Below are 23,907 nucleotides of genomic sequence, written 5' to 3' on the forward strand. Positions count from 1 at the left end.
TTGGACCCCTTCCTTCTGCACGATATCTCGGGAGGGGGTTTAATATCAGCCCATTTCACAGCTGAGGACCCTGAGTCACAGAGCAGCTGTGTAACTGGGCTAAGGTTACACGGTGATAAGAGCTGGGAGTCAGATGGAGTAGAATCAGATATGAATGTAAAACCAGGAGGTGGGGCTTTCAGGGCGGAGCCGAGGGCGATGGGTCCTAGACAGGCAGGCTCTAGGAGGGAGGACCTTGGGGAGTGTAGCCACGCCAGCCAGGCCTGGAGAGGTCTTGGCACATCACTCGGCAGCCGCCATTCTGTATGCCTGGGTCAAAGGGCATGGGGAGAGAACACAGAGGAAACACCCTTTCTGAACACTCACCACGTGCACACGATACTCTGAACTTCCACATCCAGCAATACATCCACCCCTTCCATCCTGGGCGGCCCCATTTCACAGCTGGGCAAGCTGAGCCCAGGACGGCCCAGGACTGGCTCGGGTCCCACAGCGGAGTGGTGGCCGTCTGGCATGGAGCCCATGCCAGAGGAGGCCACAAGGTGGGCAGAGCAGGGATTTGGCTATTGGGGTCCCTTCAAAGAGCGTTTGACCGACATAGTTCCCTGAATCTGGACTTCAGCTGTCTGTTTACTGCTGTGTCCCTGGAGCTTTGTCAGTGGCTGGTACTCACAATACACATACACACACACTCATACTCTCACACACACACACTCTCACACTCATTCTCTCTCTCTCTCTCTCACACACACACACACACACACTCACACACACACACACACTCTCACACTCATACTCTCACAGACACACTTTCACACACACTCACTCTTACACTCACACTCTCACACACACTCTCTCACACTCATTCTCTCTCTCTCTCTCTCTCTCTCTCTCTCACACACACACACACACACACACACACTGAACGATGGCAGAGAATGTGCCTCCCAAGGACACCTGGGTCCCCTCTCTCTGGCGAGTGGCCCACACCCCTGGTCAGCCTAGGATGGCAGCCCTCCCTGTGTCCAGCTCCTGTCAGCTGGCCAGCCTTTGCCAAAGGGTCCGGACGTTTCTGCTCCGTGGTTCTGCCGTGGCTGTGGCCGTTCTTGGAGGGAGCCACGGGGCAGGCTGACAAGGAGGCGGCCTGGATCTCTGGGCCAAGTACAGTAACACTGTCTGCGGGTCCTTGTCCCCAGGTGCCCCTACCAGCCTAGGGGCCGGGCCCCTCCCTTCCTCCCTTCCTCCGGGAGCAGCGTGTGCATGGGTGGGTGCGTCTGCGTGGCTGCCAGGAGCCGCAGGGCCCTGACACTGCGCCCAGAGGAAGAGGCAGGAGGGGGTGACCATGTGGGCTGAGCCAGACCACCCGGGGCAGCTCTGTGCCTGTTTCCTCACCTATACAATCCGGATAAAACAGGAGTGATCTACGAGTCCCAGGACAGAGTTCCCAGAAGTGCTTAGAACAACACCTGGCCCTGGCTCTCAGGAAGGCCAGCGGCTACTGCCGGCAGCGGTGTCTGGCTTTGCTCTGTGCTCCTGTGTGGGCCGGACGCTGGCCAAATTCAGCTGAAACAGCAGCGTGCGGGTCTGACGTACTGTCCTCTCCTTCCCCAGAGCTGGTCCTGCTCGCTCATCGTGGCCTCTCTCCTGGGCGCCTTCGGCTCCTCCTTCCTGTACGGGTACAACCTCTCCGTGGTGAACGCCCCCACTCCGGTGAGTGCCCTGCGACCCGGGACGCGCCCTGCAGGGGGCGCGGAGGAGGCGCGGGGCAGAGGGGCTGGGGAACAGTGTTACCCCCTGGAGCTGGGTGGTGCGGGATGCTGCAAACCTTTGAAGGCAGGTTCTGTGCCAGCTGGGGGCCTGGGGGGACCGGGCAGAGAGAAGCACTGGCCCCCGCCTTTGAAGGGGAGGTGGGAGATGCAGAAACAGACGAGGCGATCATGTGTGGGGCCGTCAGTTCCTTGAGGCTGGGGTGTGAGTGTCCGGGGCGAGTATCCTGGGAGTGGGAGTGTCCTTCCTAGAGGGGGGCCCCCCCGGGAGGAGCCGGGGCAGATCCTGAGGGTCTTAGTCCAGGGCATGGAGCACGGAGTCTGGGGGGACACAGAGGGGCCACCTTCTCCTCCTTGTTCTGTTTGTGTCCATGCCTTTCCATCTGAGCCAGAGGGCACCCGGGAACCTGCTGGTCAGCGTCCACTGCTGCCTTCTGTTTTCCCTGGAAAACCGGGTCATCAGGAGCAATGTCTCCAGGCCCGCAATACCGCCCAGTTGCCAGGCAGGGCAAGGCCTGCTTCTCACCTGCGCTGCTAGGTGCTCCCCATTGCTGGGGGTGCTGGCTTCTGCAGGGCCTGCGGCCACGCTTGGGGCGAGGTGGGTGGGGTGCGAGGGGGGAGTTCCTGGAGGAGGCGATGCCCGCTGTGTCTGGAGGGTGGAGCGGAGGCACAGAGGCCTGGGGTGCGAAACACCCTCAGGGACGCTGCCGGAACGCAGGCGAGACGTGGCTGGGGCCAGGTGTGTTTGGAGCGCGTAGGGCGGGAGCGAAGAGGCAGCCAAGAGCCAGGCTGTGGACATTTTTTAAATATTTATTTTTTAAGTGTATTTTTACTGTTTAAAGTATTACAGTGTCCCTGTTTTTCCCCATTTTTTTTAATTTTTTTTTTTCACCTGTTAACTCTGTGTAAATTCATTTGAAAAATGATTGTGATGCTGAAAACAGTTTGCAAGCCAGCGGGTGGAAATGGCCCGCCTGAGCCTTACAGCGCTCGAGGGCTTTGGACCAGCATCCTGAGAGGGGGAGCTGATTGGCCTGTGTTTGCCCTTCCGAGAGGCCTGGGGACCTGCACTCTTGCTTCATCTGGAGGGTGGAGCGGAGGCACAGAGGCCCGGGATGCGGGATGCGAAAGTTCAGTGAAACAGCAGAGGGTGGGGGCCTTTGCTCTCCTGGCCGGAGGAGGGAGTGTAACGCTTGAACCTGGGATGGAATGACACGGGTGGAGCGATGACGAACACGAGCAAGGGACAACTCCGTCATTGTTTCAAAATTGGGGTTTTTTGTTGTGCGGTTTGTTATTTGTTTTTGTTTTTAAATTCTCACCTGAGGATATTTTTTTCCCATTGATTTTCAGACAGAGTGGAAGGGAGGGAGGAGGGGAGGAGAGCGAGACACGCACATTGGTTGGTTGCCTCCCACATGCACCCCAGTGGGGCTGGAGATCAAACCCAGAACCGAGGTACGTGCCCTTGACCGGGAATCAAACCCACGCCCTTGGGTCCACGGGCCGATACCTAACCACTGAGCCAAACCAGTCAGGGCCAACATCGTTTTAGTGAATAAACTTTGTTTTCGAGAGCAGTTTTAGGTTCGCAGCAAAGCTGAGCAGAAAGTACAGATTTCCCATGTACCCCCTGGCCCCGCCACACACTTGCACGCGGCGTCCCCCACCGTCCGCAGGAGATGTGTGTTACAGCCCGGGAGCCTGTCTTGACACATCGAAGTCCGTAGTTCACAGTAAGGTTCCTGCTTGGTGCTGTACATTCTGTGGGTTTTGACAAGTGTCTAACGACCTGTGTCCACCACTGTAATATCTTACAAAACAGATTTTTTTCATTTTTAAGGCTTTGTCTAAATATACTTTCCCCCCCTAAAATTGATTATATATCCTTTTTTGACTTAATAGTTATAGCATCAGCATTTTTCCATGTTGTTGCAAATTCTCCATCCTGGGGTTTTTTATTATTATTATTGATTTCAGAGAGGAAGGGAGAGGGAAGGAGAAATAGAAGAATCAGATGATGAGAGAGAATCATTGGCGAGCTGCCTCCTGCACGCCCTCTACAGACGGTCCTCAGGGTACGTCGGACTCAACATATGTCGTTTCGTGGTTACGTCACCATGTCCTATTTATTTATATTAAAAGAAAAAGTTCTGTCATTTCGACGTCTGTACATATGTGCTTTATGCTTTTTATTATTCATTTACCACAAGTAAAGGTCAGGAATTGTTATCTTTCTTTTAAATTTTGTTTACTGTTTCCCTTCATTACTGCTGTGTCTGTGCTCCATGTGAGTGACATAGGTGTTTCTGTAGGTGGGTTCTGAAAATCGCGTTACGTCGTAGGAATGGACCTCCCCGTAAACTGAGGACCTACTGTACTGGAGATCAAGCCCGAAACCTGGGCAAGTGCCCTGACAGGAAATTGAACCTTGACCTCCTGGTTCATGTGGTGACAACCGCTGAGCCACAGGGGCTGGGCTGGCCCCAGATTTCTCAGCGCTGTGTGCTGCTGCCCCTCCTGCCTTGCTATGTGGCCGTTTAGGTTGCTATCAATTTTTCTCAAGTACAATGGGGCCTTGACTTATGAGTTTAATTCGTTCTGAGACCGAGCTCGTTAAAGAGCTCATTAACTCAAATTACTCTGTCACCTCAATGCAAAAAATTGGCGGAGAGACAGCTGGTATCTCAAAAAACTCGTTAGTCGGCCCCACTGTACATTGTGCATTGTTTAGGTTGGGAGCTGTGAGTCCTGGTTGGGTTGGGTTGGGCTGGGATGAGAGCTGGCAGAGCTGCCTGATTGGGAAGCTGGGGGGCCCTCTCCAGGCCTGGGTGCTGACATCTGGTTGATCCTGACTGTGGGTGCTGGCCCTGCCTGCTTCCCCCTGCGGGGGCGGGGGTGGGGGGCAGCGTGGTGGAGCTGGGAAGCCTGCCATGTGGGTTCAGAATGCTCTCATCTCACAAGTTCCTCTGGGAAAGGCCCCCGTTGTGCCGACGGGGAAGCTGCGGAGCGGGAGGCGCTGAGGGGCCGCCGGACGGACACAGCGGGAGCGTGCTGCGTGGTCGCACCCAGACAAGTCCAACGAGAAGCACGCTGCTTCCGGCCCGCAGGAGAAAGACATTGGGGTTTGATGAGCACCTACTATGTGCTGGCCATCGTGCCAAGGGCCACACACCTCGTGTAACTCTTCCAGCAGCCCCACCTGCAGGCCCCGTCATTATTCCTGTTCTACAAAGACGCTATTCCAGGACCAGTGCTCACACCTGCCCCCTGCGCGCGGGCTGAAGAGATGCTCCTTGGGGGTCTCGCTGCCTCCAGGCTGATATGAACGGCGCGAGCAACTTACAGGAATGAACACATTCGCCCTTTTCGTCCCTGTCAGCCAGCGGCCCCACGGGAGGCGCAGAAATGCTCTCAGAGCCAACGGCATGTCCACGTGGACGTGCCGTCCACCCCCCACCCCCGCCCTGCACACACACACACAGCTCTGCGATCTCCCCGGGGGGGGGGGGGCAGCAGGAGAGAGGCTCAGGATTGCCCTCGTTCTAATAAGCAGGCTGTTTGGGACACACGGGTCTGCCTGCCTCTACCTGGAGCCAAAGAGCAAATGGAACTTTCTTCATGTTCTAGAGCAGGAAACCCTCAGGCCATGGGTGGGGAGGGAGGGCCAGAGAGCCCTGCAAGTCCGTCCCTTGCGGCTATCGCTGGCATCTTGCTTCCTCTCTCAGCACTGTGAGAGCCAGCAGTGGGCGCCAAGCATTCTCAGCTGCCTAGAGTCTCTAGAAGCTTCCTTCCCACCTGTCAGTCAGCCCAAGTCCCCGGAGCCACAGAGTGGGGAGAGAGCACCGCACACTGAAGAGCCGTCGGAACTGGAGCCGGGCAGGTACCCGAGGACCTGGGAGGGTCTCCGGTCTGAGACCACCCCCAGGTCCGATGCCTCACCAGGGAGACTCCTGGCACCGGCACCGGCACCGGCAAGCTCACAGCTGTGACTTAATTCAGTGAAAGGACCGGAAGCAGAATCAGCAAAGGAAAAGGCGCAGAGGATTGGGGTGAAGCTGAAACAGGTTCCAGCTTCTCAGGGCGCTCTCAGCAGAGGCTCCCGGCGCACACTTGGCCCCGTTGCACACTCGGCCCCCAGTGCACGCTTACGCACACTCAGGCCCGGGCGCACACTTGGCCCCTGGCGCACACTCGGGCCCCACCCTGAGCTGGGACAACACCCGTGAGGTGTCCACGGGGAAGCTCATCCGAGATTCGGCGTCAGGGTTTTTGTCAGCCGCTCGGCAAGTCCCCAGTTCCCGTCTTGGAGCTGATCAGCCTGCGCCAGGCTGTGAGAGACCAGGCCCAGGAGCCGCTCTGCTTGGTCCCAGGAATGGTGGGGGCCCTCCCGAACCCACAGTCCCCGGAGCCAGCCCAGGGCCACGGCACCAGCAGGCCTTTCGGGAGAGCAGCCTCGGCCGTGTTTCGGTGGGGGAGGCCTGAGCTCTGCTACGTGGGGACCTTCGGTGGCATGGCGGGACTCATGGGGTGGCCCTCACTTCCCAGAGCCTGGCTCGCGGTGGGCACCCTCATAAGGACGTCCGTACGGGTCTCCTGGCTGCACAGGCGCGTGGCCTGTCTTCACAGATCCCTCAGGCCTGGGCCGTGTTACACAGCAGTGTGCGCACGCTGGCCCGGCCACAAGTGCGTCCTATTTGTGTGCGCTTCGTAGCGCTCCCGAGGATAGCTGTATGGACGGAGTCACGACAGGCTCGGTGCAACTCAGTAAGGAACTGAACATCGTAGAACAGGCTACAGGGTCACTCCCCCCCAGCCCCCCCCTCTCCGTCCAGCAAGTTCCTGCATCATCTGGAGGTGTCCTGAGCCGGTCTACCTGGCTGCCGACTGCACGGTTCAATGCGCTGCCACAGGCCTGGCCCTGAGCGACTGGCTGGGGAGACGGTGGTAAATTATTCATGGAGCCATCGGCCCGCGCAATAGACACGTCGAGGACCCCGACCTGACAGATACGGACACACTGACATCCATGCCACCAGCAGCCACCCAGCTTCCGGCTCTCACTGTGCACCTCTGTGGACCCAGCGCTGTACTTTCTACTCATCCTCACATTGAATCCCCATGGCAACGCCTTCCAGAGGGAAAGCGCGTCCCAGATGAGGAACCTGAGGCACAGAGAGGTTGAGTAACTTACTCAAGATCACCCAGCAGAGAAGTGGCTCCCGGGGGCTGTGTGAGCTCTCCCCAAGGCCTGGGCAGCCCTGCTCCATGCTCCTGTTTGACCCTCACAACAGCCCCGAGATATCGGTGTCATCACTCCCAGTGTGCAGATGAGGAGACCGAGATCCAGCCGGTTTAAATGATTAGCCAGTCAAGATGCTAGCATTCACGCCCAGGTCTATGCAAACTGAACCTAAGGCTTTTCCACAGTGTCCTCTGCTGGCTATGGAGACACTCGTGGGCCCACCCTGGGTAACGGAGGGCGGGAGGGCGGGGGGAGCTATGAACATCTCAGGGATGGAACCCGCTCAGGGAGTGCAGGGCCGGGACCTCCGTCTTCGGTTCACATCAGACTCAGCCCGTCCCCATCTCAAACCCACAGCCTCAGAACTGATGGTGATGGGGACCTCATGGGCACAAGTGGCACCTCACTGCGCTGTTGACTCATGATGTGGAGCATCGTGTCATGAGCTTACTGGGCACTTGAGTTTTCTCCGTCGTCTGTTCGAGTCTTTTGCTCATTTTTAAAGTGGGCCGCCTGCCTTCCCATTGACGTGTTAGAGCTCTTCGCCGACTGTGGGTGCCGGTCCTTTGCGGCAGATGCGTTGCGGATGTGTGGCCTCAGCGTGCGCCTGTCTTTCCTTGCTGTCAAGGTGGCCTTTGAAGAACAGAACTCGTCGATTTCGATGAAATGCAAATGAGCGCTTTGCTCTGCTTTGCTGGCTGGAGTTTTCTGTGTCTGGTGTCTTGGCCCGCCCCGAGGACAGAGCTTTTTCTCTAACGTGAGGGATGTGCGTTTCAAACACTTGCCCGGGTGGTTCTGCTGGCACCGAAGTTGGAGAGGCCCGGGTATCATGGTCGCTCTAGGTTTGGAGGCAGATCTGAGTCTGATTCCCAGGTTTCCCACTTACTAAGCAAGTCACATTGTCTCTCAGAGCCTCAGTTTCTCTGTCTGCAAAAGGAGGTAAAAAATAGGGCCCATCTGCCCGGCCGGTGTGGCTCAGCGATTGAGTGTCGACCCATGAACCAGGAGGTCACCGGTTTCATTCCTGGTCAGGGCACATGTCCAGGTTGCCCGATCCCCGGGAAGGGGTGTGCGGGAGGCAGCTGATCAATGATTCTCTCTCCTCATTGATGTTTCTATCTCTCTTTCCCTTTCCCTTCCTCCGCCCTAGCCGGCTTGGCTCAGTGGATAGAGTGTCAGCCTGCAGACCAGTGGGTCCTGGGTTCGATTCCAGTAAAGGGCGCATACCTGGATTGCAGGCTTCTCCCCAGCCCAGGGCCCTAATTGGGGCGCGTGCAGGAGAAACAATTGATGCGTTTCTCTCACATCGATGTTTCTGTCTTTCCCTCTCTCTAAAAATCAATGGGAAAGCATCCTTGGATGAGAATTAACAAAACAAACAAACGAAAAGTAGGGCCCATCCACAGACTTTGTCAGAAGGTTCTGTGATTAAGGCTCAGGCAGAGCCTAGCGCCGTCCTGGCCTGAGACCGTGTTCTGCAGCTGCTGTTCTCATCGCAGCTGCTCCGGGTGCCGGAGGGAGCAGGGGGAGTAACGGTGTGTTGTTTGCTTTCAGTACATCAAGGCCTTTTACAATGAGACGTGGGAGAGGAGGTGTGGATACCCGATCGACCCCGACACCCTGACGCTGCTCTGGTCGGTCACCGTGTCCATATTCGCCATCGGTGGACTCGTGGGGACGTTCATGGTGAAGCCGATGGGAAAGTTTTGTGGGAGGTCAGTGGGGGCTGTCTGTGTTGGGGGAGCCCCTCCATCATGCTCATAATATATCTGTGTCCCGTCAGGACCCCGCAGACAACGAAATGCCACGTAGTTCAGCTGGAGAGGCTTGAATGTCGGAAGGGCAAGGGGTGGAAATAGGGTCCCAGAGGCCACAGGGCAGGGAAGCTGTGGACAATGGGCTGCCCAGCAGGCATGGAGGTTGGGGAGGTCAAAACTCTACTGTCCGAACAGGGAGGGAGCCGGGAAGAAACACCCTGGCCTCTCTCTCCTCCAACCCGCCTCTCCCCCAGATCTGCTGCCGGCGCCTCCCAGTGGTCGGCAAACTGCGGCTCGCGAGCCACATGCGGCTCTTTGGCCCCTTGAGTGTGGCTCTTCCACAAAATACCACGTGCGGGCGCGCACGTACAGTGCGATTGAAACTTCGTGGCCCATGCGCAGAAGTCGGTTTTTTGTGGAAGAGCCACACTCAAGGGGCCAAAGAGCCGCGTGTGGCTCGCGAGCCGCAGTTTGCCGACCGCTGGTCTAACCCAAGTGGAAGCCAGAGGACCAGGAGCGTTCTGAGTTAGGCCCAGAGGACCAGGCCCCGGGGCACGGAGCAGGCGGAGCACAGCACGGTGTCTGCGGGACCGCTCCCTGTGAGCAGAGCTCTGCTTGTGAAAACATCTGGCGCTCAGACAGTCTTCTGTAAGAAGCCCTGAACCCGAGCAGATGGCACAGGAAAAGGGTCGCTGGGGTTGGGCCCGGGGTGCCGTGGGCCAGCAAGTCCTGCCTCCCCAACTGGGCAGGCGTGTGGTGTGGGGCTTGCACCTCCCTCTCGGCCAGAGCTCTCCCCGCGTGTGCGGCGAAGGCGATGACGGTGGCCTCAGCAGCGGGGCAGCCGCAGAAGCGAAAGGAAAGCCAAAGAGGAAACGCATTTGGGAGGCACTAAACTTCTAAGTGACGGAGGCGGAGAGATTCGGTCAAAGGTGTGGGTTGTCGTGCCCCGGGCAGCTGCCGACTCCTGTTTGCATCACGACAGAGTGAAAGCCGAATTGGGGTGAAGGCTCGGCTGGAATCGTCACTCCGGGGGGAGGAGAAGCAGCAGGCACTGAAGACAGTTACCGTCTGTCCCCCTCCTGCTGCGAGCCGAGCTCGACCGACGATGCTTCCTACACGTGACGCACGGAGGCCCGAGAGGCCCAGCAGGCGGCCCAGGTGCCGAAGAACGCACTTGACCCGGAATTCAGATCCGGGTCTGTGTGGCCGCCAGCCCGCTCTCGCTGTCACATGGTGTCGATGGCCATGCTGCGGGAGGCCTCATGACTCATCCCCCGTGAGGGCCCTCGGGGAGGATGAGGAGGCTGAGCTCGGTGTGCAGGGCTGGGGTCAGGGCCAGCGGGAGGGGCCGGGAGAGAAGTTCAGATGGAGCTGGGCATCCTGGGAGTCTGGGGCGTGGTCACCGGCAGGTCCACCGTGGGGCCCATCCCGGCCAGGGCACGTTAAACTCGTCTGTGATTTGGGAAAGGGGTGAGGACGGAGAGGGTGTGAGCCGCCCCACTATCTGGTCTCAGAGATGCAGGCTCCTTGTCTGCTGGACCTTCAGGCTTGGAGAAGTCTGTCCACAGAGAATAGTTTCTAAGTCCCAGCCCCTCACTCAGGACCATTTTTCCTCCGCTCGCATGGCTCTAGTGACAGACCCCTTGCTCCCTCATGAGACAGGACGATGGCCATGTTGGTGCCCAGGCGCTGGCTGCAGGCTCGGCTCCGCGCCTGGACTCTGATACCCACGGCTTATGGGGCCTGGGACGCATGCCTCAAAGTCTCCGTGCCTCACGCAGTTCACGGCCTCTCCGGAGGCCCTGGTGTTATCTGCTTTTTGTGTATCTTCTCTGAGGCTTGTGCCCATCTCTACACCGAAGCTCTACCCCCACACACACCCCTTTCACACAGATAATCTCAGTCTCCACAGTGCTGTACCTTGCTCATTGCATTCACGGCGTGACTTGGAGATCTTTCCACAGGAGCCTAGAGGGTTGTCTCTGACTCAGGGTCTGCACAGTGTGCACTTGGCAGATGCATCATCACTTCCTTCCGTAGTTCCTCGTTAGGGGACACTGGGTCGTTTCCGTCATTTGCTATCAGAGACGATGCGGCAGTGAGCAGCCTGTGAGTCATCACTGAGTTGCATAGGTCAGTACGTCGGGGATTCTCCAAGAAGATGTGGGAAGGGGAGGGGGAATTAGGGCAAGTTTGAGGTAAGTCAGAAACGGTGAAAAGAGCTCTGGCTCCAAAGAGCAGTAACAAGGCCCCCTTGCAAGGGCCCAGCTTCTTACAACTGATAACAGTTGACCACCTGTTAACTCGCTGAGCCCAGGGGACAGCATCCTGCGAGAGGCTAAGGTGTTTGCCCAGCTCCTTGACGCAGCAGCTGTCGGACCTCAAGCAAGTTTCTCATCTGTCCTGGTTAACTTCTCTGTGAAACAGGAATAGGACCTCGGCCCGCCTGAGAGGGCCGTTTTGAGCAGCAGAGGAGCTACTTGTGCAAAGAGCTTATAATGACGTCGGTCACGGAGCAGGGTTCGCTACAGTGAGCGAGGATGACCACGTTGCAGGCGAGGAAGGACGACACGGAGCAATCCAGTGCGAAGTCACCGGCTCGTAAAGAGAGAGCGGGTGCAGGAGCCTGGTCCCAGGCCCCCCCACAGGTCATGCTGCTGAGCCACGGCGTCTACGCGATGTGTCCGCAAAACAGTGGGAACCGTCCCGGCACAGAGCGATTCGTGGGCGTGATCATCAGCCCCAGGGTGACCCCCGAGGGAGCGAGCACCTGGCTCGGATCACACGGCCAGAGGCGGCCGTGGGGGCCAGTGGGGACCCCGCTCCTGGGGTGCGCAGCCTCGTGGTCAGGCCTCCTCATCAAACCCTTCCTTTTTGTAAATTTATTTTTTAGTGAATGTATTGGGGTGACATTGGCTAATAAAATTATATCGGTGCCAGGTATATGACTCTACGGTACATCACCTATAGAGTGTTCTGTGTGTTTGCCACCCCAAGTCAAGTCTGAACCCCTCCTTTCCCTCCAGGAAGTGCACGTTACTGGTCAACAACATCTTCGCGATTGCCGCCGCGCTGCTGATGGCCTGCTCGCTCCAGGCAGGAGCCTTTGAGATGCTCATCGTGGGCCGCTTCGTCATGGGCGTGGATGGAGGTGAGGCTCCCGGTGGCCGGGAGGGGCAGTGACAGTTCCTGGGGGTGCTGCTCAGAGACGTGGGCCAGTAAATGGGTAAGGGCAGGGCTACGGGTTCTGGCTGCTGGTTTCTGCCACTCCCCTGGGTTAATTTCATGACCTTATCTGTATCAGTTAGGCCTTATCTTACTGCATAAAAGTAAAAAATCAGCCCGAGACATAATGGCATAAAGCAAATCCCATTTGCTGAGCCTGCAGCTCTGTGGGTGGGCCAGGCGGCTCTGGGCACGCAGCGGTGTTCAGTGTTTGTGGAAGGCTGTGCTGCCCACTCTCCCAGGGGTGCGAGCCCATGTTGGCTGCGTTGGAAGGTCTCCAGTGGACAATGATGGATGTTTCTAAGTAACCCAATACAAAGAGGCTAAGAGGTTGAACAGGCACCTATGCAAAGTGGCCAATGGGTACATAAGATGGCATCAGTAATTAAGGAAATGCAAATTAAAGCCACAATGGCTACAATTGAAAAGTTTGTTAATGCCAAATACTGGTGACTGTGTGGAGCAAAGGTAAATTGGTATGAACGTTGAGGAAATTGGCTTAACTACTAGCACTGAACATGCACACATTGTGACTACAATGTATTTAACAACTTAGGTACATATGTGTGCAATGAGAGTCTTGTGCAAGAGTGTACATGGGTTGCTGTTAGTATTGACACCAAACTAGAAAGCACTGAAGTGTCCACCAATAGGAGGGTAGATAAGTTGTGGTATATTTATACATTGGAATACTATACAGCAGTGAAAATGAACAAGTTATAGCTATATGCTACAACATTAATGTATTTCAGTAAAAGAGGTGAGACACATCCTCTCAGTGCACACCACCACCACCACCACCACCACCACCACCACCATCACCACCACCACCAGCACCAGCACCACCAGCACCAGCACCATCACCACCAGCACCATCACCACCATCACCATCACCATCACCACCACCACCACCACCATCACCACCACCACCACCATCACCACCACCACCATCACCACCACCATCACCCCCACCACCATCACCACCACCACCACCACCACCATCACCATCACCATCACCACCACCACCACCACCACCACCACCACCACCATTACCACCACCACCACCACCATCATCACCATCACCTGTATCAGCACCACCAGTGTCACCATCCTAGCTATTTCCTTTTCTGTGGAATCCACCTCCCAGCCGCACCTGTGGACTGACTGACTCGGGCATGTTACAGCCTTGGCGCTGTGTGCAGTGCGGGGCGTGGTGCTGGGTGCATGCTGTTTTTGTCCTGATGAAGCAGAGGAAGGGGCCATGACCAGCATCTACCTCAAGGAAACGGCTCTCTCCATGGCCTGAGGGCTCCTCAGAGGAGACAGCTCTCTTACAAGTGCCCTGTTTCCTCCACAGGCATCGCCCTCAGCGCGCTCCCCATGTACCTGAGCGAGATTTCGCCCAAGGAGATCCGGGGCTCCCTGGGGCAGGTGACCGCCATCTTCATCTGCATCGGGGTGTTCACCGGGCAGCTCCTGGGCCTGCCTGAGCTGCTGGGCAAGGTAAGCGTGGCTCTTGACCAACCGCGTCTCTTCTCAAGTCACCATCTCAGCTCCCAGTGCCCTTGGCAAGACAGAGGGGAGCCCTCCCCCCAAAGCTTGTCCCTCTGCCTAGGAATTCCTGAGCATTCAGCCTTCCACTTACTATTGGAGAAAGCAATTGCTGAGTACCTCTGATTGGGTTTGGGGGTTTTTAAGGACATAAGGAACATATAACCAACTCTAACCTCACAGCATGTTCAAGTCCACCCACACACCGCTATTGTGAACAGCTCAATTACAATTCATTTAGGCTTTTGCAAATCTTTATAAAATTACATAGGTTTTTTTTTAATGGCATCGTGCCACACGCATCGTTCTGCAGCTTGCTTCTCATTTAAGGTGTTTTGGGCATCTTCCCAAGATGCTTTGCTTAGCTCTCCCTCACTCTGGAGTCTTCCTTTCCTATATAAATATGGGATCGCACAGTCTTCTGTTTCTGGCTTTCCGTTTTGGAAGCAGAAAGGCCTGGCTTTGAGTTCCTGTTCAACCATTTCCTTGCTGTGTGGCCTTGGAGGCGCGCCTCACCTAGGTTCACGTGGGGTCGGGGGTGAGATCAAGGAAGGCTTCCCAGAAGAGGTGACCTCGAAACTGAGCCCAGAAGGGTGAGCAGCGGTTAGCCGGGTGATGATGGGGTTTGGAGAGAAGACATTGCAGAGAAAGGGAATAATTGGAGAAAAGCCCTCGAGGTGGGGCACAGCCCCGTGAAAGAATCGCGAGTGGCTGGGGGCCGAGGGAAGAGCATACGTGGGGAGCGTGAGATGAGGCCCCTGTTCACGGAGCTGCAGCTGACATTGTGCCGGGGGAATGGGGAGCCCCAGGCGGCACTAGAGCAGGGGAGTGACTCAGCCAGATCTAAGTAGAAGGCGGCTTTGGGTCTGGGAGTGGGACAGGGTGGGAAGGGTGAAAAGGGAGGAGAGGGCCTGGCAGGAGGCTTTAGTGATTGGTGTGTGTGGCAAGGGGGGGGGGGGGGGAACGGAGGCAGTGGCCCTGGGGGTAGAGAGGAGGGGCAATGAGTCCAGGACCTGCCACCTGAGTGTCGGACAAGGATGAGGGACAGATGCAGCCACTTCCTCTTCCCACTTACACAAAAGGCCAGGAGGGAGGGAGGAGATGAGACCAGGGATGCTGGTCGAATGCACTGGGACAGAGCCCAGCTGATACCCCCTGCCTGGGACTGAGTCCCGGCAGGCGGGGGCAGGAGGAGAAGGCGGGGGACATACACTCCAATGCGCTTCCAGTGAAAGCTCCAGTGCACGCCTCACCCAGGGCTCAAGGTTTGGGGTGCTCAGGGGCATGGTGCCCAGACCCAGCCTGTGATCAGGCGCTCCCTAGCGTCCATAGCGGGCGGAAGTCCAAGCCTCATTTGGACCAGTTAGTTCATTCCTGATGTATTCACTCATTTGACACTTATGTCGATTGTGTGCCTGGCACTGTTGTAGGCTCTGCCCAGCAGAGAACAGCCAGACAGGGATCCCTGCCTCACGCTCCTCATTTGCATTTCAGTGGAGGACACACATCTGAGACACAGATCTAGGAAGCTGGCTCCTCCAGGGTGATGTGAGGCAGAGCACGGCGGGAAGGAGGGAGGGGGGGCAGGGAGCCTGTCCTAGACAGCGTGGCCTTGGAGGGAGGCCTCGGGGCCGAGCACGCTGTGAAGGACCCAGCAGCCCAGGCAGATCCCTGGGGAACGATGTGAAAGAATCGCCCTTCCCCGAGACGCCTCCATCAGTACCCTCACCCAACCCGGCTTCTTCCCACTCCCGGCTGGTCTGGCCCATCTCCCTCCAAGTTTCCGGCTCATGCAGGGCCCCTCTCCCTCCCCTCGATGCCCTTCGATTCCACCCCTCCTTGCCTCACCTCTGGGCCTCAGCAGAGGACTTGCATCCAACAATCTCTGCCTCCTAGATCCCTATAGTCCCAATCAACTCATTTTGCTCCAATCAGCCAACATTTCCTGAGTATCCCCAGTGCACTAGACCCCACAGAGGTGGGTAGACAAAGTCCTTGCCTGCAAGGATCGTGCTGCCAGATGGAAGGGACAACGGACGTGGTGGCCATGTAGGAAGCCCGGGGTCCAGGGAGCCCGGAGCAGCCCTGAGGCAGCAGGGAGGGCCGGGAGCCCTTCTGGAGAAGCCGGTGCAGACCTTGAGGAAGACACCATCCCAGGCAGAGCAAAGAGCCAGTGCAAAGAAAGTACAAATAAGATGGGGAGAGAGCTCGGCCCGCGGGGAAACTGCAGTGGCTCAGAAAGAGCACCAGGGGGCGGTGACAAGAGAGCAGCCCCTCCCTGCACCTGTCAGCACAGTCACAGCTGAGACCACCTCCCTACGCCAGTGCCTTTGCGGGGTCACGCCACCCACCTCCCCCCCTCCCCAGGGCACCTGGCTGGCTGACGTGGAGTCCGTGGAGTCGAAAGCTGTAGGTCCCTCCCTCCGCCACGCCTACCCACTGGCCCCTCTTCTCCCTCCAGGAGAGCACCTGGCCGTACCTGTTTGGAGCCATCGCCATCCCCGCCTTGGTCCAGCTGGTGAGCCTGCCCTTCCTCCCGGAAAGCCCGCGCTACCTGCTGTGTGAGAAGCACGACCAGGCGGCAGCCGAGAAAGGTAGGGCTCGGCCTTTCCCACGCGGCTCCAGCGGCTACAGGGTCAGTGCGCAGGGTGGGCAGGGACCTGGGCCACCCCTCTCTGCAGGCGTGGTGCTGGGAGCCCTGGGGCACCCTAAGACATTTCATCTTCCCCACAGCCTGCTCTGGTGGCCCAGGGAGGGGACGCGGCCACATGGGGAGCCTGGAAAAGCCAGGACAGAGCAGGACAGGACCCAGGTCTGCTCATTTCTGTGCTGTGGTGTCTCCATGGGGTATCTCAACCGCAGAGCTGGCAGAACACAGATCTCTTAGTGGTTCGGTTTATGCTGGCTGCCCTCTGTTCCTTTTCTTCTTCGCTGCCCACTTCTCCATGTTGACATTCACTCGCAAGGGAAGGGATGACAGGCACAGAGTGAGCGCCAGCATCACAGCAGCCCAGGCTGGAGCCCCCACGAGGGGGGCGGGATCCCCTTGCAGGAGAGAAGCACAAGGCGCCGTGGGCGTGGAGCCATCTCAGGCGGCTCCCCGAAGCCCCTGCGTGGTGACGTGTTGCGTCCAAGGCAAGCTCAGCCTTCGGAATTGGGCATTTCTGCAGCGCCTCCCACAGGCAGCACCATTCTGCCTAGAGAGAGACCTCACGGCATGAGCACCAGCATGCGTTTGTTCAGTTTTATAAAACGAGACAAACTGACAGTGTCATAGGTAAGCATGAGGGGCAGGAATAACCAGTACCGCCTGTCCTTCCTGGCTCTGCCGTCTGACTTTAAGCAATTATTTTAACCTTCCTGAGCCTCAGAACACTCACCTATCTATCCATCCATCCACCCACCCACCAATCTACCCATCTCTCCATCTATCCACCCATCTATCTATCCATCTATCTGTCTATGCATTTATACATCATCCATCTATACATCCATCCATCTACCCATCTCTCCATCCATCCACCCATCCATCTACCCATCTCTCCATCCATCCATCCATCCATCCATCCATCCATCCATCCATCTACCCATCTCTCCATCCATCCATCCATCCATCTACCCATCTCTCCATCCATCCACCCATCTATCTATCCATCTATCTGTCTATGCATTTATACATCCATCCATCTATACATCCATCCATCTATCCATCTCTCCATCCATCCATCCATCCATCTACCCATCCATCCATCCATCCATTCATCTACCCATCTCTCCATCCATCCATCCATCCATCCATCCATCTACCCATCTCTCCATCCATCCACCCACCCACCAATCTACCCATCTCTCCATCCATCCACCCATCTATCTATCCATCTATCTGTCTATGCATTTATACATCATCCATCTATACATTCATCCATCTATCCATCTCTCCATCCATCCATCCACCCACCCATCTATCTATCCATCTATCTATGCATCTATACATCATCCATCTATACATCCATCCACCCATCTATCCATCTATCTATGCACCTATATATCATCCATCTATCCATTCATCCATTCATCTATCCATCTATCCATTCATCCATCCATCTATCTATGCATCTATCTATCTATCTATCATCATCTATTTATCTGTCTCCCTATGGTTTGTGGTATCATTTGCTGTTATTACTACTGAGAACTCTGTCCACTTTTTAATCCAGATCCTGTCCTCTAACCTAAATTTCACTAATGTCCACACCCAAGAAAAAAGTTGAGACATACAGTCTTGTTTCATATAATTAGTGTAACATTTTTTAAAAATTCAAACGTTTTTTCTGAACTAACAAATGGCATGATGAAATATTAACAAGTGACTATATTTGTCTCGCAGTTTGTGGCTCAGATGTATTTTCCCATTTACAACGTTTCTATAGCGTGAAATCAGAGAACGTTACCGTTACTTTCGTGTTTCTAGACACGGAGGCTCCCAGGGGTGACATTTCCTGCCCACGGGTGTGGTCTATGGTTTGAGTGTCCAGAGGCCTTTGAACATATGATGGAAACAACAGGTGTTCCTCCAGCAGGGGGCCTCTCTACTCAAACGTGTGGAGCTTGGTGGAGGGGGTGGGGCTTGAGGCCTCTTTCTCCCAGAAGCCCACAGGGGACCCAGCAACTGACAGAAGGACTGGAACCTGAGGGTCCCTTTCCTCCCACACCCTCATGCCCAGAGGAGCCTCAGTGGGCAGCGCCGCGGAACGTCCTGTGGGGCCCGTGGGGAAGGCAGGCTTCAGGGAAGGCGGCTGCTGGTCAGAAGGTGGAGGGTCTGCAGTGGAAAGGATGTGGCTGAGAGGGACAAGGGGAGGAGTCCCCAGAGCAGCAGGGGCTAACTGTTGGGAAAGGGCGCTTCCTCCTGGTGGGGGAGGGTGCCCCTTGACCCTCTGGCTCTACCGGGAAAGGACTCTTAGAAACGCTTCCATTCAGAGCAGTCGGAATGGGCAGTGCATGTAAGTAAATGCCAGACAGTGGAGAAGGCTTGAAAGACTTATTTCATAGCGCAGTAGGGAGTGAGCGAGAAGGCTAATTATTAAAAAGTGGTTAATATCAGACGTGCACGCTATAAAAAGGACAAAGCTGCTGGGCTTAGGTTGAAAGGGAGTATTAAAATGTGCATCTGTGCTCATAAAAGAGCTAATTTCACCGCGGGCACCCAGAAACCATGGGTATTTACTATGCCGGGCATCCTGCCGGGGGTGAGGGGGGAAGACGGAGCGGGACATGGCCTTCCGGCCCTCCGGGGAGACAGACACACCCTGAGCGGCCCATCTGCGTTGAGAGCTCTCCACGCTAAGCACTGCTAAGCACCTTTATCAGAGGGACAAGCCCTCGCAGCAGCTCTGGGAAACGGGCCACGTCATTATTCCCACTGTAAGTCAGAGCACGGAGGATGGGGCCGCCTGGCCCCGCATCGGGGCGAGCACGTCGCGGCGCTGGGATCTGAACCCTGACAGCGTTGCTCCTGAAGCTCTGAACATAAACAAAACACGTTTCGCGACCTTGCTCCGTGTTTGGTGCCGGTCCGGTCTGCGGGTAATTTGGGAGGGAGGGGTCCTGTGGCAGTTAGCTATTGCTGTAACAGTGCCGCCGCGTAGCACACCGTCTACAAACTCCCTGGCTTAAGACATTAGCACGCGTTGGGCCAGCTGTGACGTCCTGTCCATCTGCGGAGAGCCTGCCCTTAGAATTCTCCTTGTCTCTGGGCAGCTCTCTCACATGCCTGGTGGCCAGCTGGCCGACCTAGGGCAGCGTCGCCTCTGTTCCATGTGCCTCACCCCCCAGCAGGCTACTGGGCACCTTCCCTGGTGAGCCCTGAGGTCCCAGAGAGGAAGTGTCAAACCAGCAGTTTCTCAAGCTGCAAATCGGCTCAAATCCTATTGGCCAAAATAAGTCACATGGTCAAGTCAGAGTGGGCGGGGCTACACGGTTACAGAGGGAAGGACATAGATGTGGGAGGCTGGGGGCCATCAGTACCATCCGTCCATCTGTGTCCAAGGCCCCTTCCAGGCTTTCCCACCCCCCGCCCGCCCCAGGTCAGAGTGGCCGGGGACTCGGTCTCAGCCGGGTCTGGCTTATTCGTGCTGCTCTTGTCGGTTGAGGGGAAGCTTCCAGCACCTAAAAATGGGGAAAGAGCCCACATGCCCACTGTGGGGGGAGGGGTTTACTGGATTGAATAGAAGTGAAATACCAGCATAGGATAGGGGATGTGAGAAGGCAGGGGTGCGGGACGTCCGGCCCGAGGGCCATACAAGGCCTGCAAAATCCTTTGGTCTGGCCCTGCCAAGGCAACCACAGGCGGCCCCGAAATTCAGTGACGCTAGGAGCTTTGTTCATAGCCGCATGCATTTACATTAAGTGGATCATATTAAGTGAATGGCGTCACCCATCGGCCACTCCTCGCACTTACCCTCAGTGAACGCGGGAAGTGCTAGGTCACAGCTACGGGGGCGACTTCCTGAGGCAGGTTCCAGCTCACTTCCCGATGCCACGCCCTCTTGGAGAATCTGGAGCAAGTTTAACGGCCTTTTCTTCCTGCTCCTGAAGAGCATTTCCCCTGCCCCGCGGCTCGGAGCAGTGTGGCTGAGGCTGACGCCCACGGTGAAGAGGCCCCTTTGCCTGCGGCGGGAGGATGCCTCTCACAGCGGGCCATCTGCATCTGCCCTTCCAGTGGCTCCCACCACCCGGTTATGATCACCGCAGGGCTCCGATCGGTCAGCCCACCTGCATGCACCCACCGCAGGTCTGCGCAGTTCAGGCCTGGGCGAAAACATGACAGGCTCGCCGAGGCCAGAAATTTGCCGAGGTCCCGTGGGTTAGTCTGAATGCTGGGAAGCTGAGCTCTGAGACCGTCTCCCCAGGTGTCTGCATTTCAGGGGGCATGGGCAGGGGCCCAGAGGTCCTCCTGCCGATCATGGAACTGGCTGCCCGGCATCCTGCCACGTCCAGTGAGGTGAGCGCAGAGGCAAACTGGAGGTTCTGTGCTCTGTGAAAAGCGCTCCCTGTGCGTGAAGTTAGTGTGTTACATAAAGTGCAGTCACTCCGGCAGTGCCGTGAGGCAGGGATGACTGCAAACTGTTCGTCTGCCCCGCGTAGAGATGGGACTTGAACCTGGGGCCCACTCGGCGTTGCACTCAGGCACTCGGGAGCCCCTGATTCTCGCCCGCTCTTCTCCTGGCCGGCCCGGTGACCCTGGGCAAGTCGCCGCACACGTGGGGGCTTTGTTTTCCTATTTTTAAACACCATGGTCTCAGGCCCCTGCCAGCTCTGTCCCTGACAAGGGGTGTGTCTGGGTGGTGGGACTGTCAGCCTGCTCTCGGCTGACCGTCCCTACCCGTCCCTGTGCACAGCCTTCCGGACGTTCCTGGGCAAGGAGGACGTGTCCCGAGAGGTGGAGGAGGCCCTGGCCGAGGGCCGCATGCAGAGGAACATCCACCTGGTGTCCGCGCTGGAGCTGCTCAGGACCCCCTTTGTCCGCTGGCAGGTCATCACCGTGGTGGTCACCATGGCCTGCTACCAGCTCTGCGGCCTCAACGCGGTGAGCATCCCGCACGGTCGGAGGGACCGGAGGGAGGAGAGGGGTGGGGTGGGTCAGGCTCGGGCCCTGGATGCCCAGGTTCCAGTCCCAGCTCTGTGCCTTTGGGCAACCACATCATCTGACCCTCAGTTTCCTCATCTGTAAAAGGGGACGACATAACACTGAAAGAAAGAATCCACGCGAAGTGTTCGGTGCAGCAGCTAGTGGATTCATCCCTTAATACAGGCTGCCCATCCCTGTAATTACTTGTCCCTGGAAATGCTTAAAAGTCATATTTCTTCATAAAACGGGAATTAGGAAGTCATAAGGAAGAAACACGGAGATGATTTAAATAAAGTGCTTGTAGCCGGGCTGGCTTCAGTAGGCGACTTTGGCCTGAGAAAACCTCAAGGCTTTAAACGGTACATTTCCTGGGGCCTGAGCTGACGTAGGTGAGGAGGTAGGAGGAGGGGGTCCCTTCATGGAGCCCCCCAGCCCTCCAATCAGCTCAGCCACCCCTCGCCTGCTCCAGAATTAGAACCTGGGAATCTGAGGACAGGGAGGCTGCCGTGAGATTATCATCATTATTGTTGCTTTTGGCAAACAGTGGGTTGCCGCCAGGGGTGGTGAGCTCCCCGTTCATGAAGGTGTGCAAGTCAGCAGGCCAGCCACGTGGCAGGGGTGTGGAGAGGAGATTTTGCACGGAAGCACCCGGTGCCCTCTGGGGTCACTTGCGTGCTCAGGAGAGCCATGGCCGGGCCCAGAGGCGACCTTCCAAGGAGCCCGGGTGAAACAGCTCCTCTTGTTTGCACAGAATGGCCATGAGCCGGCCCCCCACCCCCCAGAGCCGGCAGGGAGGGTTTGGGGGTGTTTAGGGCAGGTGATATGGAAAGGCAGTGGTTCCCATCCGGAGAGGGGAGAATGGCAGCGTAGAAAGTTACAGCAGGGTGGCTTTACCTGTTTCTTAGTTAAAGTCAGCAGGACAGGGAGGGGCTAGGTCACCCGTGTGACCTTGGACCAGTCCTGCTGTTGCCTCCTCTTTACAAGGTCAAGGTCATGCCCCAGGGTTTCAGAACCGCCCCTCCCCGCCTGAGACAGCAGAGAGGGAGAATGAATTCGTTTCTTAACGCTCAGACTTGGACTCGAAGAAGCCACAGACGGGATCTGTATTTAGTGAGGCATTCAGATGGAGAGTCATGGTATTTCTAAGCAGCACTCTCTCCTCCGTTCGGACGTAGTTTTCTGATCTGCATGCCCTGTGTAACTGCATAAACTCCACTAGGGCACAGCTGTAGGCCCCACGGCATGAGCATGGGTGGGAAGCAGCTTGTCTCTCCCTGAGTTAGCAGTGGGAGAACTCCGCTTCGGAACGTGCGCCCCTCGCACTCATCACCTTTCATGGATGTTTTATTGATGTGAGAATCTTCCATGTGAGATCCACCCTCTTAGAAAATGTTTGAGTTTACCATGTGATATTACCTACGGGCTCAATGTGCAGCAATTGTTAGAATTCTGTCACCTTCCAGAACTGAAGCTTTACACACTGAACACATTTCCCCTGCTCTGAACCCCCAGCAACCACCATTCTATTCTCGCTTCTATGGGTTTGACTATTTCAGATATCCTATATAATAAAGAGCTAATATGCAAATGGTCATCACGCCCTCGCACCCCCCTGCCCTGGCACCCTCGTGCCAAGGTTCGGGGGACCTGAGGCTGGGCCGGGGGAACTCAGGCCAGGGGACCTGAGGCTGCCCTCCCTGCCCAGTGGGGCTTGATGGGGGACCTGAGGCTGTGCCCCCGCCCCCCTTGCAGGGCTTGATGGGGGTAGGGCCGACTGGGTCTGGGTCTTGCGCAATTTCGAGGCACGCATGGGTGGATGGAGACTTGACTCTGGGCCCCATGGTGCGCCCCAGACTCTGACAGGAGGGAGATTTTCATATATATTTTACTAATTTTCTTTCATCTCTGACACTTCTATTATAGAGAAAGGGCAAATAGCAATATTAAAATATTTCCTCTAATTAATTCCCTTTTAATGTGCACTGGGCTACTAGTTTCATATAAGTGGACTCAGGCAGTACCTGTCCTTCTGTGACTGGCTTCATTCCACTTAGAGGAACGTCCTCCAGGCTTCATTCCACTTAGGGGAACATCCTCCATGATGTCACATCCTGCAGGGTTCCCTTCTTTTTCAAGGCTGGCTAATATCCCATTGTATGTATTGGCTGCATTTCCTTATCCATTCATCTATCGATAAACCTTTAGGTTATTCCCACATCTTGGCTATTGGGAATAACGTTTTGTTGAACACAGGAGTGCCAATATCTCTTTGAGATCCTGCTTTCAACTCTTTGGAATAATTACCCAAATGTGGATTCGCTGCATCAGATGGTAATTCTAGTTTTAATCTGTTGAGAACCTTTCATACTGTTTTCCATGGTGGTGGCACAAATTTACATTCCTGCCAACACTATGCAAGTGTTTCCATTTCTCTACATCCTCACCAACATTTGTTATTCCTTTTTTAAAAATAATAACAGCCATCCTAACAGGCGTGAGGTAGTATCTTGCATTTTCTTTATCCATTTGTCCATCGATAAACCTTTAGGTTATTCCCACATCTTGACTATTGGGAATAATGTTTTGTTGAGCACAGGAGTGCCAATATCTCTTTGAGCTCCTGCTTTCAACGCTTTGGGATAAATACCCAGACTTCCTTGAAGCGCTGCTAATACTTCTTTGACAGTCCATTGCCACACTTAGCCAAGCCCCTGGCACTCCTAGTCTGTTGGTATG

The 23,907-nt window shown here is 56.1% G+C and overlaps 1 protein-coding gene across 4 annotated transcripts in view; it reads left to right on the plus strand.

Moving 5' to 3' along the window:
• SLC2A9 (solute carrier family 2 member 9) overlaps nucleotides 1-23,907 on the plus strand; it is a 63,344-nt gene that overhangs the window by 23,678 nt on the left and 15,759 nt on the right. For all 4 annotated transcript variants that reach the window (XM_059675758.1, XM_059675760.1, XM_059675759.1 and 1 more), the window contains 6 exons: nucleotides 1,612-1,710; nucleotides 8,566-8,726; nucleotides 11,795-11,919; nucleotides 13,351-13,496; nucleotides 16,006-16,138; nucleotides 20,942-21,129. In XM_059675758.1, coding sequence (XP_059531741.1) covers nucleotides 1,612-1,710; nucleotides 8,566-8,726; nucleotides 11,795-11,919; nucleotides 13,351-13,496; nucleotides 16,006-16,138; nucleotides 20,942-21,129 — 852 coding nt within the window. The remainder of the gene's footprint in view (nucleotides 1-1,611; nucleotides 1,711-8,565; nucleotides 8,727-11,794; nucleotides 11,920-13,350; nucleotides 13,497-16,005; nucleotides 16,139-20,941; nucleotides 21,130-23,907) is intronic.

The sequence above is a fragment of the Myotis daubentonii genome, chromosome 1 (assembly GCF_963259705.1).
Source record: "Myotis daubentonii chromosome 1, mMyoDau2.1, whole genome shotgun sequence".
Classification (NCBI taxonomy): Eukaryota; Metazoa; Chordata; class Mammalia; order Chiroptera; family Vespertilionidae; genus Myotis; species Myotis daubentonii.